Source organism: Pogona vitticeps, chromosome 3, assembly GCF_051106095.1.
Source record: "Pogona vitticeps strain Pit_001003342236 chromosome 3, PviZW2.1, whole genome shotgun sequence".
Lineage (NCBI taxonomy): Eukaryota > Metazoa > Chordata > Lepidosauria > Squamata > Agamidae > Pogona > Pogona vitticeps.
In genome coordinates, this window is record NC_135785.1 from 221,139,676 (window position 1) to 221,156,406 (window position 16,731).

The following is a 16,731-nucleotide window of genomic DNA, read 5'->3' on the forward strand; positions in this document are numbered from 1 at the left end:
ATGCAGAGAAGGGTAGTCTTTTAATGACATTTTTGCATTTAAAGTGCTGTGGACTCTTGTTCTTGTTACAACAAAGTCGATACAGCAATATTATGTAAAGCTTGCAATTCCCTTGCTGTCTGGAGGTTATGGGAGCTATACTCCTAAAAAGGACTTATCCCAATCTCTAATAATAATAATCTCTAATAATAATAATCTCTAACAACAACAACAACAACAACAACAACAACAACAACAATAATAATAATCTCTAATGCCTCCTCCCAACAAGGTCTACCCAGATCACCCGCGTGAGTCAGGAGGTGAAGCTGAGGAGCCTGACGCCGAGAGAGGCCCAGAAGGAGAAGACACGAAACCGGGCCTTCTCGGCGGTGGCTCCTCGCCTCTGGAACAATCTCCCTCCGGAGATTCGCGCGGCCCCCACGCTGGGCACCTTTAAAACCCAATTAAAAACATGGCTGTTTATTCAGGCCTTCCCTCCAGCCAACTCTTGATTTTTTCTTACTTTTCCTTTTTATTTTTACTGCTGTTCTTGTTTGATTATTATGTATTTGTCTAAGTTTTATTATTTGATTTTATATTTGGAAGCCGCCTAGAGTGGTCCGGTGGGCCAGATAGGTGGGGTATAAATTAAATAAATAAATAAATAAATAAATAAATAAATAAATAAATAAATAAATAAATAAATAAATAAATAAATATTATGTATTTTAGTAGGTTTCTAGAAAATTCTAGTTTCTTTCTGCCTTCCAAAGACTTTGGGGGACTTAGGTGGGAATTTAACTAAATGATAAAATGAAGCATTGTAGAAACAAGAGAGAGAGAAGGTCGGATCATTAGAAATCTCTTTGAACTTCTGGATAAATTACAGTGGGGTCTTGACTTGAGAACTTAATCCGTATTGGAAGGCGGTTCTCAAGTCAAAAAGTTCTCAGGTCAAATCTGCATTTCCCATAGGAATGCATTGAAAACCATTTGATCCGTATCTGCTCTTTTCCGTCCATAGAAACTAATGGGAAGCTGCTATTCCGCCTTTGACCACTAGAGGGGGATATTTTTTCTTTTTTTCATAGGTCAAGAAAGGTTCAGGGAAGGCAGGGAAAATACAGTCCAGGCAGTACAGTACCAGGCAGTCCGAAGACTGTCTCCCAATCCACTCTCTAAACACTGGGAGGAGTGAGGAAGCAGACAGGCACCCTTTTCACTGGCCAACAGTTAACTGAAAGTTCTAATTTTGCACTTTCCCTGCCTCCCACGTGGTTTTTTTCAGTTCTTAACTCAAATCTAAGTATGTAAGTCAAGTCAATATTTTCCTATGAGAGTGGTTCTTAAGTCAAAATGTTCTTAACTCGAGCTGTTCTTAAGTCAAGACCCCACTGTAATGGTTTAGAGGTTGAGAGTTCAATTCCTCACTGTGCCTCCTCGACAGGGACTGGAGTCAATGATCCATAGGGTCCCTTCTAACTCTGCAGCTTTAAGGTTATTATCATTATTATATCATTATCTTCTTCAACTTATGATGGCTGAGTATCTGATATTTCTGGAAAGAGATTTCAAACCACGACAAGCCATCACAGATGGAAACTTTATTCCAAAAATTATGCCTTATCATTGTTTGAAACCCCTTTCCAGAAATATCAGATTTACATCAGCTAATGATAAGGTATATAAATAGCAGGAGTTTGGGAAGAATTAATTCCAAATTAGTTTTGGAAGAAATTGATAATTTTATCAGAATAACTAATTCTATATGTATCTGTATTAGGAATATGCTATGGCTCTTAGAAATGCTTTGAACTGCTGGATAGCTCTGTAGTTTTGGCGGGGTTGTGAGTTTGATTGCTCAATGTGCCTCCTTGACAATTGGTTGGACTCAAAGTCCCTTCCAGCTCTGCAGTTTTAATATTCTTAGTAATAATAAAACTATTATGTTTTGTATCTCAGTAAATGTGTGTTGAAGATTGATATAGTTATATTTATTAGGAAGTAGAGTTTTGCCTGACCCTGAAGTTAGGAAAATGTGAAGGCAAGAGGAGAAGGGGATGACAGAGGACGAGATGGTTGGACAGTGTCATCGAAGCTACAAACATGAATTTGACCCAACTCCGGGAGGTAGTGGAAGACAGGAGGGCCTGGCGTGCTCTGGTCGATGGGGTCATGGAGAGTCGGACACGACTTAACAACTGAACAACAACAAAAGAGTTTTGTCAGGTCATTTTATCTCCCAGAATTTCCTAGTCAACATGGCCCAGTAATTTTTATGGCTGAGGGATTCTGTATTGTGCAACTGAAAAAGTAAAATATCCCATTTCTGCTATGAATTTCATTCTTTCCTGTACTGTAGCCTGGAGCAGAATCAAGACAACAGTTAGGAGGGTTGGAAGATTACACAGGATTTATAATGTGGATAAGTGGAAGCAAAACATTGAAGCCACTTAACAGATTCTTGCTTTCATCTCTATCTGTATTGATCTGTATCTATATTGTAACCGTATCTATTGTGATGAAGGGTCAAATATGACAAAAATAGATTTAAGCTAGAGTACTTTCTAAAACATTCAGTGTATATCTCTGAAGAACACCTTGTTTTTCTGCAATTTGCCCTCATTTCTCCTTACATGCCCCCCCCAAAGATACTTTGGCACTCTTATGGGATTCCTGTGAAATTCTATATCATAAGTAAAAATGGATGGCAAAGAACAAGAGGCATATGATAATCATATCACCTATCTGTGACAAAATGCATTTATGTGTGTATATCTGGCAGAGCACCTTCTCCCACCCAGTTCAGCCAGAGTCACTCGTTCCAACCAGGACGGGCAACTGAGGGGCCTAACGCTAAGGGAGGTCCAGAAGGAAAGAACAAGGAACCAGGCCTTCTCGGCAGTGGCCCCTTGCCTCTGGAACAACTTGCCCTGGAGATCCGCCTGGCTCCCTCTCTGGGTGTCTTCAGAAGCAAACTCAAGACCTGGCTATTTTGGCAGACTTTTCCTCTTGCTGTATCTTAAATTCACTCCTTACCATTGTGGATTTATAGTGCATGTTTATTGGTTTAACTGTTTTTAAATTTGTTATTCCGCCCAGAGTAGACCTTTGGTCTAGATGGGTAGGGTAGAAATCCAATAAAATAAATAAAATAAATTAATATATGCACCAGCAAGGTACATAGCTGTTTTACATGATTTTTCTTCAGGGTAAAAATCTTTTGCAATGGCTATTTCTGAAGATAGTGGTATTAAGCTGATGAATTAATTTGTTTTGATTTATTGCTTTTTACAAAATCTTCCTCTGAATCTCTCTCTCTCTCTTTAAAGGACTTCACAATGACTTTGTATCTTAGACATTATTGGAAAGATGAGAGACTCTCATTCCCTAGTACCAGAAACAGAAGCATGACCTTTGATGGAAGACTAATTAAAAAGATCTGGGTACCTGACATATTTTTTGTTCACTCTAAAAGATCTTTCATCCATGACACAACTATGGAGAATGTTATGTTACGTGTCTATCCAGATGGCAATGTCCTCTTCAGTTTACGGTAAGTGGAATTGTCTTTATCTTCTAATCACATGAAAACAAATACCAAAGTGGCAGAAATGCCAGGAAACAATAAGTTAGTTTATTTTGGTATATAGGACAAATATGTATGTAACTACACAAATGGCATAATGTCTGGAGGCAAATTACTCTAAGTTAAGACATTTTCGTAAACATTACCAGTTGCATGCTGAGCCAGACAAGCTGGAGCAATTTGCCTCCAAACGTTATGCTATTTATGCTATGCCAGCATAACTAATAATAACTAGGTAAGAGAATTTGGTCCAATGTCTATGAAGAGTTAGGAAAAGTTACCTTTCAAAACTACAACTCCTGCCAGTTCTAGTCCAAAAAAGTAATAATTTTTAAGCTGCAAGCTTTAGTTTTCCATTGTGTGGTTTCCATTGTTGTCACTTGCTGAACTCACACAGATCAACTCCAGTCACCCAGAAACTGAAATCATAATTTGAGGCTCTTGGGTCCAGTCTTAAAGGTGAGATGGGCAGCAGCCATTTAAAGGTCTTTTTGAATGGAAGCCCCCCTTTGTGTGCAGCATTTTCCTTAAGAAAGCTTGCCTACTGCTCCCTTTGATGTAATTCCAGTATCAGACAGATTTAAAAATAAGTGTTCCCAGGCCTTTTAATCCTTCGAAGGACTGGAGGATTAACACACTTGTGCTCTGTGGAGCTTTTATTTCTTATGTTCTGCCGCTGTTTTTAATGGTTGTGTCATAATTTATCATTGTATTATTTAAACATATTGCATTTATTGTTGTTATTATTATTACTATTGGTAGTAAAGGTATAGTAGCAGTTGTTGCTTTTTTAATATTGTGTGAACTGCTTTTTAAATTCTTGCCCTTGGAATAATATTTGGTGAACATGTGTGATAAAAACAATAGAACTGCATTAATGAATAAAAAGCCATTCAAAACTGGAGCATTTGAACACCTAAGGCAGAAGTAACTTTGAGGTCAGTCTAAATTTTATTCCTAGTATAGTGAGTTAACAATCATATATGTGGTATGGACTGTTATATTTTAGGGTTTATTTATTTATTTATTTATTTATTTATTTATTTATTTATTTATTTATTTATTTATTTATTTATTTATTTATTTATTTATTTATTTATTTATTTATTTATTTATTTATTTATTTATTAGTAGTAAGACAGGCAGTTCTAATGGTTCAAATTTTACTGCTGTCATGAACTTTCAAAACAGTCTTAGGCAAGACAAGTTCTATCATCCTTTCTCACTCCATTCCCACCTGTGCATTAGGAATAGTAGATCACTATTCTGAAATTACTGGGATAATGTTTGCAAAACATATACATTACTCTTTTTACTGTTATTATTACTTTACAAAATATATTTCACCTAGTTTCGAAAATATTCACAATTTCAAATGTCCCAGTCTTACATGTCAGAGGGTCCCTTAGCCTATGATGTCTTCTCATTTTCCTGAGTAGCTCCATAGATAAATATATGCCATTGGCCTTATCCCTTTACCTAGTAGAGGTGTAAAAGCGTTTCTTCTTCCTGGCTAAATAAGCAACTGACCTGGGCCTCACAAGGAGCCAGCTTGTCTGCCTGCTCACTGGATGTTTTGTCAGGTTCTGGCTCCAAATAGTCATTTCTCCTGTTTTTCACTTTACTTATTGTTTCAAGAAGTTTGAAGAAAATGCCAGTTGCAAATCTATTTTGTGAAGCACACAGTATCCCTGGTGCTTTCAGTGTTTTGACTACAACCCTTATAAGGTCAGCCAGCATTACTACAAGTCAGGAATTATGGGATTTGCAGTCCAAAACATATGGAGTACCCTGTTTCCCCCAAAATAAGACCTAACCTGAAAATAAGCATAGTACGATTTTTCAGGGTGCTCGTAATATAAGCCTTACCCCAAAAATAAGCCCCAGTTAAGTGGAACCCCGCCTTCCACCATTGTGCAGCAACCAGAAGAAAATGATGTGAGTGGATGTGAATAAGTGTAGAATGCTGTACATTTTTTTTTAAAAAAAAATCCCCTGCAAATAAACCCTAATACATTTTTGGAGCAACAATTATTATAAGACCCTGTCTTATTTTCAGGGAAACATGGTATATATTGTGCCTACCCATAGGAATTGCACTGCAATTTCACCTTGGGAAACTTGAGGACAAAGATTAAGAATACTGAGATGGAAAAAAAAACCCAGAAAACAAAATTACAAAGAATTACAGCTATATCCAAAGCTGGTGGTAAACTGGTGAGAAAGGAAGTAGGTAGGAGAACTTGTACCTATAGTGCAAACCTCCTGCCTCCTTATAAGAGGAAATGAAAGCCACTTCCCATAGGAGAGAATTATACAAGAACATTTTCCCCATGTTGATAGAATTTATGGCAGTAGAGGACCATGAATTTACATATAGCACCACAGTCCTATGTTTCTTATCAAACTAGAGGTGATAAACCCTCATGACGAGTGGAGGAAGATTGGATTTTTAAGACATGATGCTTGGAATCAAATTTACTCTCAGGTGGCCTGCTGCTTTGCCAAAACAGAGGGAATTGGTCTTCCCTGTGGATTTTTCCAAGGCAGCATTATATTTTTTTTACTTCTGGATTAAACTATAATAAGGAAAAAAAGACTTGTTTGAGGAATATAGGAACCCCATGAAATCTGTCTTCACAGATTATAGTACTCTCATATACAGTATAACAAAGCTGTAATAGAGACACATAACATTTCAGATATGCTCCTCTGTTGGCTTTTTGACAGGATAACAGTGTCCGCCATGTGCTTCATGGACTTCAGTAGGTTCCCACTGGATACTCAGAACTGCTCTCTAGAGCTGGAAAGCTGTGAGTTTGATTCTACTATGGCATTATATATTCTCCATACCCATAGCATTATCATGAATGATGCAAGATATATGAGTGACTTAAGAATTTGAAATTTGTTCTAACTTTTCTTAGTTTTACTTAACAGCAATATTAACAAAAGCAAAGGATGCTACTGAATGTTATTGATCTGTCTGAAGACTTGGTTGCTGCCAGTTATTAACATTATAATGAGATGGAAGATTACACAGGTCCATGTTAAAGAATGTCCAAAACCTAATATAGTCTTGTCATCAAGTTCTCATGGCAGTTTTATTTAATTTTTAATGCAAAATATTTCTTCAGTGATCTTCTCCTCTTAAAGTATGAGCTTTGTTTAAGCAACCAAACTGTCTCCACCTACAGAGACAGATATTTCCAAATGTCATCTAATCCATAGCAAGTTAAAGAAACATCTATGCTAGGGATGGGACACCTATGAAGTCCATTGCATGGACTTCCTCTTTTTCCCAGTTCCCACCTCCACATCTGGACATGCCCTATTGTGTAGGTATAGGTATTTAAAAAACAGCCCAATCCATGCCTTTTATGCATTGTTCTCCAAATGTATGTATGATTTAAATTATACACATTGCTTGAATCAACTTCTTGCATTGAATGAAGTGTCTTGTGCACATTTGAAAGGCATACTTATTTCAAATGTTTTTCTAATGTGCACATTATTTAAGACATGTCCATAGCTGTCTGTCAGTGTGCAAATTATTTAGTGCAAATGGCACCCGATCTACAAAGTCTGCTGTCCTTGGACATATTTTGTGTGTGTATCTACCAGAAATAAGAGGATGGTATACTAATTTTTAAAGAAATTGTCCTACAGATGCCTACAATGAAGATGACTTGATGCTGTATTGGAAGCATGGGAATGAATCCCTCAGCACAGATGAACATATTTCTCTTTCCCAGTTCTTCATTGAAGAATTCAGTGCTTCTAGTGGATTGGCATTCTACAGCAGTACAGGTATGTCAAAAGACTTCTAAAACTTAAAAAATTCCTTCATACACTTCAGTGTTTGTTTGTTTTTTAAGTGTATTTGGAGGACAGGAATGCTGAGGGCCCCAAGATGTAAAAAAATTTGCTCTAGAGTGTACAAGGGGATATTTTGAACAATAAAACTTGGCAGGGGTGCTGCCTTTGAGCCCCTCTGGGACCTATTCAGTCTGTAGGCCACACATTGCTCACCCTCTCTCACATCCCCATGAAACCTTTCTCCAGTCATGGTCAGTCTCTCTCTCTCTCTCTCTCTCTCTCTCTCTCTCTCTCTCTCTCTCTCTCTCTCTCTCTCTCTCTCTCTCACACACACACACACACACACACACACACACACACACACACACACACACACACACACACACACACACACACACACACACACACACACACACGGCTCAGGAGAAACATGTCTGTTTCGAAGAAAGGCCATAAATGGGTGTACACACACAGCCTGTGCTTTTTGTTTGGAGAACTACTCTAGGTTGTTACACTCAATCCACAAATGCCAAAGCTGTAACTATTAAACAGCATCCAGTCTTCAGATGTACATCCAAGAGAGACTTCTAAGAGAGACACGCCTTGCGATTTCCACCTTGCCAAGAACTTTTTGAACTTTTCATCCAAGAGCAAAGTGCTTGGCAAAACCCATCATGCCATGTATGTTAGGACTTTACATTCTTCGCACTGGTACAAACCTGATGAAGTGGTGTTTTAATCCAAGAAAGCTTGTGAACTGCACAATGATTTTTAGTGATCTATAAAAGTATTGCCTATTTTGACACTTGTACTAATAGCTAGGGGGAAATAGCTGGAAGGCTCTAATAATAGAGCTAGTTGTGGCAGAGATGATGATGTACACGATATGCATAACTTTAGACAGAATTATTAAAGTGACATATAACACATTGTGACTTTCACCATAATAAGGAGAAATCTACTCTTGCAGTTACAGTATCTTTTAATTCCTTTAACATCAGTCCCATAGAATTGTGCTGGCAATTCACTAGATGGCAGTGTCTCTCCTGGATAGTGGGGTTGATCTAACAATTAAATGCTTAGTTTAACAGTAAAACAGTGAAGAAAATTATCCTTACGAAATTACTCAGAAAGCTTTTCACAGGGATAGGAGTGCTAACTGTGTTTGTCATTGTGAAGTTAATTTTGGGTTAATTGTAATTCTGTGTAGTTGTGTTCAGCTTGCTTTTTTCACTGTGTTTAAACAAAAACAACTTATGATCATTTAGCAATAGTCCTGCTCTTTTACATTGTTCTGATTCTACTCATTAGAGGTGGAAGAACTGTGTTAGTGAGCATATGGTAGCCAGGATTTAATCAGTAAATTCTATTCACTGGTTTCTGTGCTGCCGAAGTCTAACAACACTCATTCCCAACCAGGGGCAGCTTTACCATCAGGCAGAATGAGGATACTCCCTTAGGCAGCAGAGTTTTGGTGTCATATACTTTTCTTTTAAACAAAGTCCAAGATGGCAAGCTGATACTCTTGTTGGCAACAAAGATCTCCATTCAAGAGATAGTCATACAATTGGAGATTTGTACTATAATAAAAATCTGCGAAGCAACCAACATGAATTTGACACAACTCCGGGAGGCAGTAGAAGATAGGAGGGCCTGGCGTGCTCTGGTCCATGGGGTCACGAAGAGTCGGACACGACTAAACGACTAAACGACGACGAAAAATCTGTAATGAATGTTAAGGATCAAATGACAGAGAACACAGAGATATAAAGAGCAGTATAGCAAGAATGTACAGTCCTACTATCGATTCTCATTTTATACTTGTGAGCATCTTTAAATATACAGTACACTTGATGATTCAAATACAGTAAATGCATAATTTTCAATAGAGGTTATCAACAGCATCTATTTTGCAGGCAATACATTATTACTAGCTAGCTATATAGTCTGCAAAGCTTAACCAATAATGTCAATGAAGCAAGTCTCGTGGTGCAGTGGTTAAAACGCTGTACTGCAGCTAAAACTGTGCTCACGACCTGGGGTTCAAATCCCAGGTAGCTGGCTCAAGGTTGACTCAGCCTTCCATCCTTCCGAGGTCGGTAAAATGAGTACCCAGCTTGCTGGGGGGGGCAATGTGTAGCCTGTATAATTAAATTGTAAACCGCCCGGAGAGTGCTTGTAGCGCTATGGGGCGGTATATAAGTCCAATAAATAAATAAATAAATAAATAAATAAATAAACAAATAAATAAATAAATAAATAAATAAATAAATAAATAAATAAATAAATAAGTCATTAACTAGGTTTGGAAATTAATGTAACCAAAGGTAACCAAACTAATGGTAATCAATAAAAATCAAGAAGAACAGCAATTAAGGATTCAAAATGAAAGTGCAAAGTGCACCTTGGAATTCAGTTAAATGAACAGTGGGATCATAGCTACATAATAAAATCCAGAATAGAAATGCCCTAGAGAAGCATTCTAGTAGCAACAGACCCAAGTAGAATATAATTTTAGATCGTCTAACTTTAACACAGGGTACTATAAAAAAAATACAAGCAATGGAATTGTGGTTTTATTATAACATGAGAGGATGATAAATGCAGAAATACAATGGCGATTAAATAAAGACCAAGAAATCTTAGAACATATAAAATGCAAAAAGCTAGAACACCTCCATTACATAATGAAAAATGAAAAGTACATGCTGCAGCTGGTAATTCAAGATAGAATAAATAAAGTGCAGTGGAGAGAGGAATGTATGGATCGAATAACCTGAGATACTAGTTTAGAACTAACATACCTGTTTAATTTTGCTACATCCAAAGCTGAAAAAAGCAACGATGGTGATAGAAGACTGAGAAGAAGGCAAGAAGTTATGAATTAGATTTGTCATTATATTGTTGTTAGTTTTTTTTACTACTAGGGATGGAGAAATGAACTTGCTGGATTTTTAGCTTCCTGTGGTTATTACTGTGTGTGACGTCCACCCTCGTGCCCCTTTGCTTGACCTTCAAGCCCCAGAGCACATGAAGGCAAACACTCTCTTCTTTTACACTTGCTGCCACCAGGTGATCTCTAAATCACCATTACTTCAGAAAGATTCAGGTCCACACTTCAATTTCTTTAAAATAAAACTTTGCTTTATTGATTACAGAGATTCATAAATATCTTCAATAGCTAATCACACCTAAATTTCCCCAACTATACACTCTATTACTCTGTCTGGCTTTTCTCTCCTGCCTGACTCTTACATTTCTCTAACTGACGCTATCTGACTTAAACTGCTCTCTGACCCCGCCTCTTATAGCATCTCTCTTGACTCCACCTCTCAGCAACATGAATATTCATAAACCATTACATAATACAAGAACCATAGATCTAATAAATGGAAAACACTACACTGTGATTCCTCAAAAATAAGACAGGGTCTTGTATAAATTTTTGGTCCAAAAACCCATTAGGGTTTATTTACAGGGGATTTTTTTAAAAAATGTACAGCATTATACACTTATTCACATCCAGTCATATCATTTTCTTCTAGTTGCTGCACAATGGTGGAAGGCAGGGTTCCACTTAACTGGGGCTTATTTTTGGGGTAAGGCTTATATTACAAGCACCCTGAAAAATCATACTAGGGCTTATTTTCAGGTTAGGTCTTATTTTTCAGGAAACAGGTTAGCATGGTTCACTTTAAATACAAGGTAACTTGACTTAGTTGTATGACGGATGCTGTTTGCTGCTCCTCTTATGTGGCAATTTAGCTTGGACTACCAATTCTTACCTAGGTTGCTCAGTAACAAGGCATAGAAAAGCTACACATATGTAGCAAATCAGAAATACAGTCCCTGTAACACTTTGCATATATAATATATAATTGGGCATCTGCATTTTCCTGTTGTTCACAAAGTAATAATTTTACATGTACCTCTATGTTCTTTTCCAAAGAACCGTGCATCCGGTTCAGTAAGGTCAGTAGTGGTTAGACTTGGGACCTAGTTCAGCTTCTTGACTGAGCCATAGAACTTATTGGATGACCTTGGGCCAGCCACTCTTTCCCAGGCTGACCTACCTCACAAGGCAGAGGATAGTTGTGTTCACCGTCTTAGTTCATTGGAGAAACATGAAGAGGAAGAAGAGCAAGTGGAGGTGAAGGTTTTCTACCATTGCTATTTGCCCCATTCTGCCTAATAATGATAGGCCTAGTCTTTATAGACATCCCAATTAAGAATAAACAACAGTAAGCAATCTATCTATTATGGCAATAGGTGGAAGATATATCACTCTGGACAGGATTATTGAAGTAGAATTTTCCTACACAGACAGCAAAATACCTAAAGCACCTCTTTAATATACCATGGCTAGAACCCAAAGAGTTGCTTTAGGTATTTTGCTGTCTGTGTAGGAAAATTCTACTTCAATAATCCTGTCCAGAGTGATGTATCTTCCACCTTAAATGATGAGGCGCCTAAATGAGGTCCTGAGCTTATATCCTGTAGTAAAGCAAATATTTTGCATGCAGAAAGTCACAGGTTCAATCCTCACTCTATCCAGATAGGGTTTGGGAAGCCACTGCTGTTCAATATTGACATTATTGAGCTAAATGGACCTATGAAGGTAGCTTCCTTGTGTTCCAGTGAAAAAAATTTAAGCAAAGGAATGAAACTACCATATTTGTATATGATGCTAGATACTGACAACTTCCAGCTGATCCCTATTGCGAACACTGCGGTATTACAGGTCACTATCAAAGAAAAATATTGACATAAATAAAGAGTATGGGAAGTATATAGTTCTTAGTAAGGCTGTTGGGTGGAAGAAAGAATGGGTTGCCAACAAATGTTAGTAAACATAGTGTGATCTCTCAACAGGTTGGTACAATCGGCTTTTCATAAATTTTGCCCTGAGGAGGCATATATTCTTTTTTGTTCTGCAATCCTATTTCCCATCTATGCTGATGGTAATGCTGTCATGGGTTTCTTTTTGGATTGACCGAAGAGCTGTTCCTGCAAGAGTATCACTAGGTAAGGCTGCATCTGAAGATATTTTATTAAGAAAAGCTTAACAGTAGTTTGAATATGTTGGCTTTACAGGTAGCTTACAGATGCTGCCTATCTGTGTTATTAATATCTTTCTCTTCCTAAGTGATGTAACACTTATTTCATTACTGAGAAAAGAAATTTAATATTTCTGTGCTTATACCTGTTACATCTGAGATGTAGGGGCTTGAGGATAACCTGTACAACTTGTATGTTTCTCAAGAAGATAGTTACTTTTTACTAGCATTTTAACTGTCAGGATCTACTATATTAAACAAAACACAACATGTAGTTCCTACAGTGCAATTTATATCATTGAGTCTGTTTGTCACAGCAGAAACTTTTCACATATTCCTGGAATCTGCAAAGTAACTTGTTTTGTGATTGGTCATTGGGAGATATACAAAGGCTTCATGTGCAAGTATGGTTCCTTAAACACAGAACTCTGCCCTGAATCAGGTTTCTGGAACACTAATGGATATTAGCTTGTAATGATGGACTGTTTGTATTGTATAGTTTGGCCCTAATTTCTTATTACATATTCTATATTTTCTGACAGTGGAAGGCAGACACCAATCATATGCACCACCAATTTTAATGTATATTTTAGCGAAACACAACAGCAAACTGATGTCCTTTCCCCTCCCTTTTGGCAGGTATAACTACTGTGCTAACAATGTCAACCATAATCACAGGAGTAAGTGCCTCAATGCCTCAGGTGTCTTACATAAAAGCAGTGGATGTATACTTGTGGATCAGTTTTCTCTTTGTCTTCCTCTCTGTCATTGAATATGCAGCTGTAAATTATCTCACCACAGTAGAAGAACGAAAACAACTGAAAAAGAGAGGGAAGGTATACATTTGTTTGTGTTATATTACTTTTTTTTTTACATTTTAAAATTATGTTTAGACTGTCAAGGAAAGAGAGAGGAACCCATAACAGTGATAACAATACAACAATAATTTTCTAGTCTTCAAGACTGACATTTTAACATTTGAATGTGAATTTTTTTAAAAAAGGAAAGCTTCTCTGTTTTTTATTACACAATGGCCAGAATCCAATTAGCAATTTATATGTATGTGTAAATTGTGTAACTCGTCATCACAAATTGTCATTAATTAATCAGATGCTATTCATATTACTGTACCTTTTTGCAGACAATTACACACACACACACATGTATCCCTCATAAACTTGGCCAGTGCCTTATTAGTTAGTGGTAGTTCATTGTACACATGTAAATCAACAACAGAATTTAAGCCACTAACAGCATCAAATAATGATTGATGCATTTTAGATGGTGAAAATATCCTTACCATTGATACTCTTTTATCACATTACTCTGAAAGAGGGAACTTTTAAAAAATTGGTTGAAAGCCAGCAGTAATTCACAACTAGAGTAAGCCCACTGAATCAACAGAACTTACATGGGCATTGACTCACAAGATCTTCCGTTATTAAATGGATCTGTTCTAGTTATGATGTAGTACTGAATTCCAGCCATTATGTAGTACAATTACTGCTGAAATGGTCTTTGTTTTTCTGTGCATTCTTGCTCTTCTATCATCCTGCTCTGCTAGTAATCCTTTCTTTTGTAGGCTGCTGGACAGTATAACATTGATACCGTGCAAGCAATGGCCTTTGATGGCTGTTATCATGAACCAGATCCTGACATCGACTTCACTACCTTTTCAGTTCATTCCACAGAGAGTTCGACAAGGGAACGAGCACCTAGTATTGCCAATCCAGATGCACCTCGCATTAAGAGGAAGAGATCATTGCGAGGAAATGTAGGCAGAATTATTTTGCAGAACAACCATGTTATTGACACATATTCCAGAATTATATTTCCAATTGTATATATTGTGTTCAACTTTTTTTACTGGGGGTTGTATATATGAATGAAGAGGACCATAACCAAAACCTTTTTCGAGTACACCAGAAGAGTGGGCGTCACTAAATACATGGCATTCATTGAGATGCAATGCTTGAATAAGAGTAACAAACATATGATTCTGGCTGCTGAATGAAAAACCTGTGAATTAAGAAGAAAGGCTCCCACTGGCTCTGGGTTTGTTATGTGTTTGCTGTACTTTTGTCTCTGCTGTACTAAAAGATGAATCATTTTAACTGGCTTGCATATCTACTTTTGCTGTGTCACATGCAGAATTGGCATTTATGAGATTTGCTGTCATATTGATACATAGTGTACAGAACAATTTAAAAGCTACCATGACCACACTACTCTTAAAGCACATAATAGCCAGTCCTCCATTCTCTGTCCTCTCTTGCAAAGATGATCCAAACTAGTATGATGAAATCAGCACCAGATTTCTTCCCCAGATGATCCCACTCCTCATTTACCCTTCTGCATTCCTGGAGCATTTTTATATGTCCTTCAGTGGAATTCTGAAGGATGAATTCTGCCTGATGGGTTGATTAAAGACCAACTGTATCCATAGAGAAAGTCAACGAGAAGCCAAATCACACATAATGTTGAGATCAAGTAACTGGTGTACATGTGCAATCTGTCTGCCATGTGTTTTAACATGTCCTGTCATGCGCTTGGTTGTGCACTTAGGTGTCTATGCAGACATGTGATAGATGCCCCAAAGTGGTGAAAAACATATTATGTCCCTGGTAAAATATAGAAAGTTCAAAATATTAAAATATAATCAAGTCACTTATAATGTTAAAACACACTTAAATAGTTAAAACTTCTCAGTGAAGGTTAAAAATAAAAATAAAATTTAAAATAAAAAAGTAGGAAAATCAGTGAATCCATTTAAAACTCCTATCTTTTGCATGCTATAAGTAGCCAAAGGCTTCTACCTAAATAAAAAAAAAAGCTTTTTCTGCCAGTGGAAGGACAACAGGGACAGGCCCACCCTGAATTGTGTACCTTTCTTCATATCAGCTGGGCAACACAGTACAGGAAGGGCCCTGCCACTTTCCTAATCTGGATCGCTGCCACAGAGTCACCATTTGGCCTGCAGGAGGATATTTAGTGGTAGCTGCATGGAGCATGTCAGATTAGGAATTTTGAAACAGGAAGGTAGAGGGGTTAACCTCTCCTATCCCAGTATCTTCCCCCAATCCAAATTGTAGCCTCCCACTTCTGCTCTTGATATTTTTAAAAAATCACAGGACATCTTTCTGATTACAGATTTCCTGGATCACGTTGGATTGGTAACATGTGGTGGAACAATGGAGGCACACATTTTAGGCTACCCTGTAGCACTCCATTCAGATGCACAATGTAGAATGACTGAAAGTGAAGTTCTTTAAAATCAGATCTCTCATCTAAGTACCACAATAAGAAGATTGGGCTGGAAATATTTTCTGAAGTATTAATTCATAAAAATTAGAAAATGAGTTCTGATCTGTCAAGGAGTAAAAAGCATTTAATTAAATCAAACTATTTTAACATAGTATCTTTAAAAAAAGTTACAGCTGGAACCAAAATTTTTGTACTCTGATCCTATGTATATTTATTCAATAATAAACCCAGTGGTTTATGTGGCACAGACTCCTGGATAAGTCTGTATACGGCTGAACGGACACTGGATCTGGCACATGATTTCAAGTATAAACCACAACAGTTTTGAACTGCTGTGACTTTGAGTAAAAGAATGGCAGGGCATATAGAGACTGCTTAATACTTTTTTCCATTGGTTCTTTCCCCAATCCAAATCACCCTGTGATGGAAAAATGTAGATAGTCTCTCATTTTGCTACAAGACAGACCTCTAGGCCAGGGCATTGGTACCCAAGCATCAGTCTTCAGATGTTGGACTTTAACTCCCAGACATGTCCGCAATATAACCAATGATGGTTCAAAGTTGTGGTCCCAGTGAACCATTATTCCAGAGGTAAGTCACAATATTTGAAAAGATTGTATGTGCCCAGGACTGTGGGAAATGCTTTAGGGGAAAAAGAATATAATGTGAGTTCGCATGGGCAAATGACATCAAGATTATATTTCATAGCCTCCAATCCCAGATGAACAGTGGTGCAGAAGGCATTGTCCTTTAGTACACTTAAGCAACTGTGAAGCTTTGCCTTTGTTTCAATACCTACAGTATTTGCAAACCATGTTCAAACTCTGTTTGGGGGTCAATGAAACTATGTAAGGTATTAAGATTAATTAAAAACAAGGTGAAAACATTTTCCAAAATTGATCATGGCTTCCTTGATTTTCTTGACTGCAGTTACAGTATCACAAACACTGGAGAAATCCCACTGACTGTAATGGAACTACTCTAGAGAAAATGGTTTTTAGTTTGCAGTTTCTATTTTAT

At 37.3% G+C, this 16,731-nt stretch overlaps 1 protein-coding gene across 4 annotated transcripts in view; it reads left to right on the forward strand.

Annotated features, from left to right (window-relative positions):
* The window catches only part of GABRR3 (gamma-aminobutyric acid type A receptor subunit rho3), a 33,609-nt gene extending 16,998 nt beyond the window's left edge, over nucleotides 1–16,611 (forward strand). For 2 of the 4 annotated variants that reach the window (XM_020811142.3, XM_072993976.2), the window contains exons 4-9: nucleotides 3,315–3,538; nucleotides 6,302–6,384; nucleotides 7,241–7,381; nucleotides 12,263–12,415; nucleotides 13,087–13,283; nucleotides 14,030–16,611. In XM_020811142.3, coding sequence (XP_020666801.3) covers nucleotides 3,315–3,538; nucleotides 6,302–6,384; nucleotides 7,241–7,381; nucleotides 12,263–12,415; nucleotides 13,087–13,283; nucleotides 14,030–14,332 — 1,101 coding nt within the window. In that variant the 3' untranslated portion in view covers nucleotides 14,333–16,611. The remainder of the gene's footprint in view (nucleotides 1–3,314; nucleotides 3,539–6,301; nucleotides 6,385–7,240; nucleotides 7,382–12,262; nucleotides 12,416–13,086; nucleotides 13,284–14,029) is intronic. The other 2 variants (XM_020811149.3, XM_072993978.2) reach the window with 2 other exon arrangements.
* The last annotated feature ends 120 nt before the right edge of the window (nucleotides 16,612–16,731 follow it).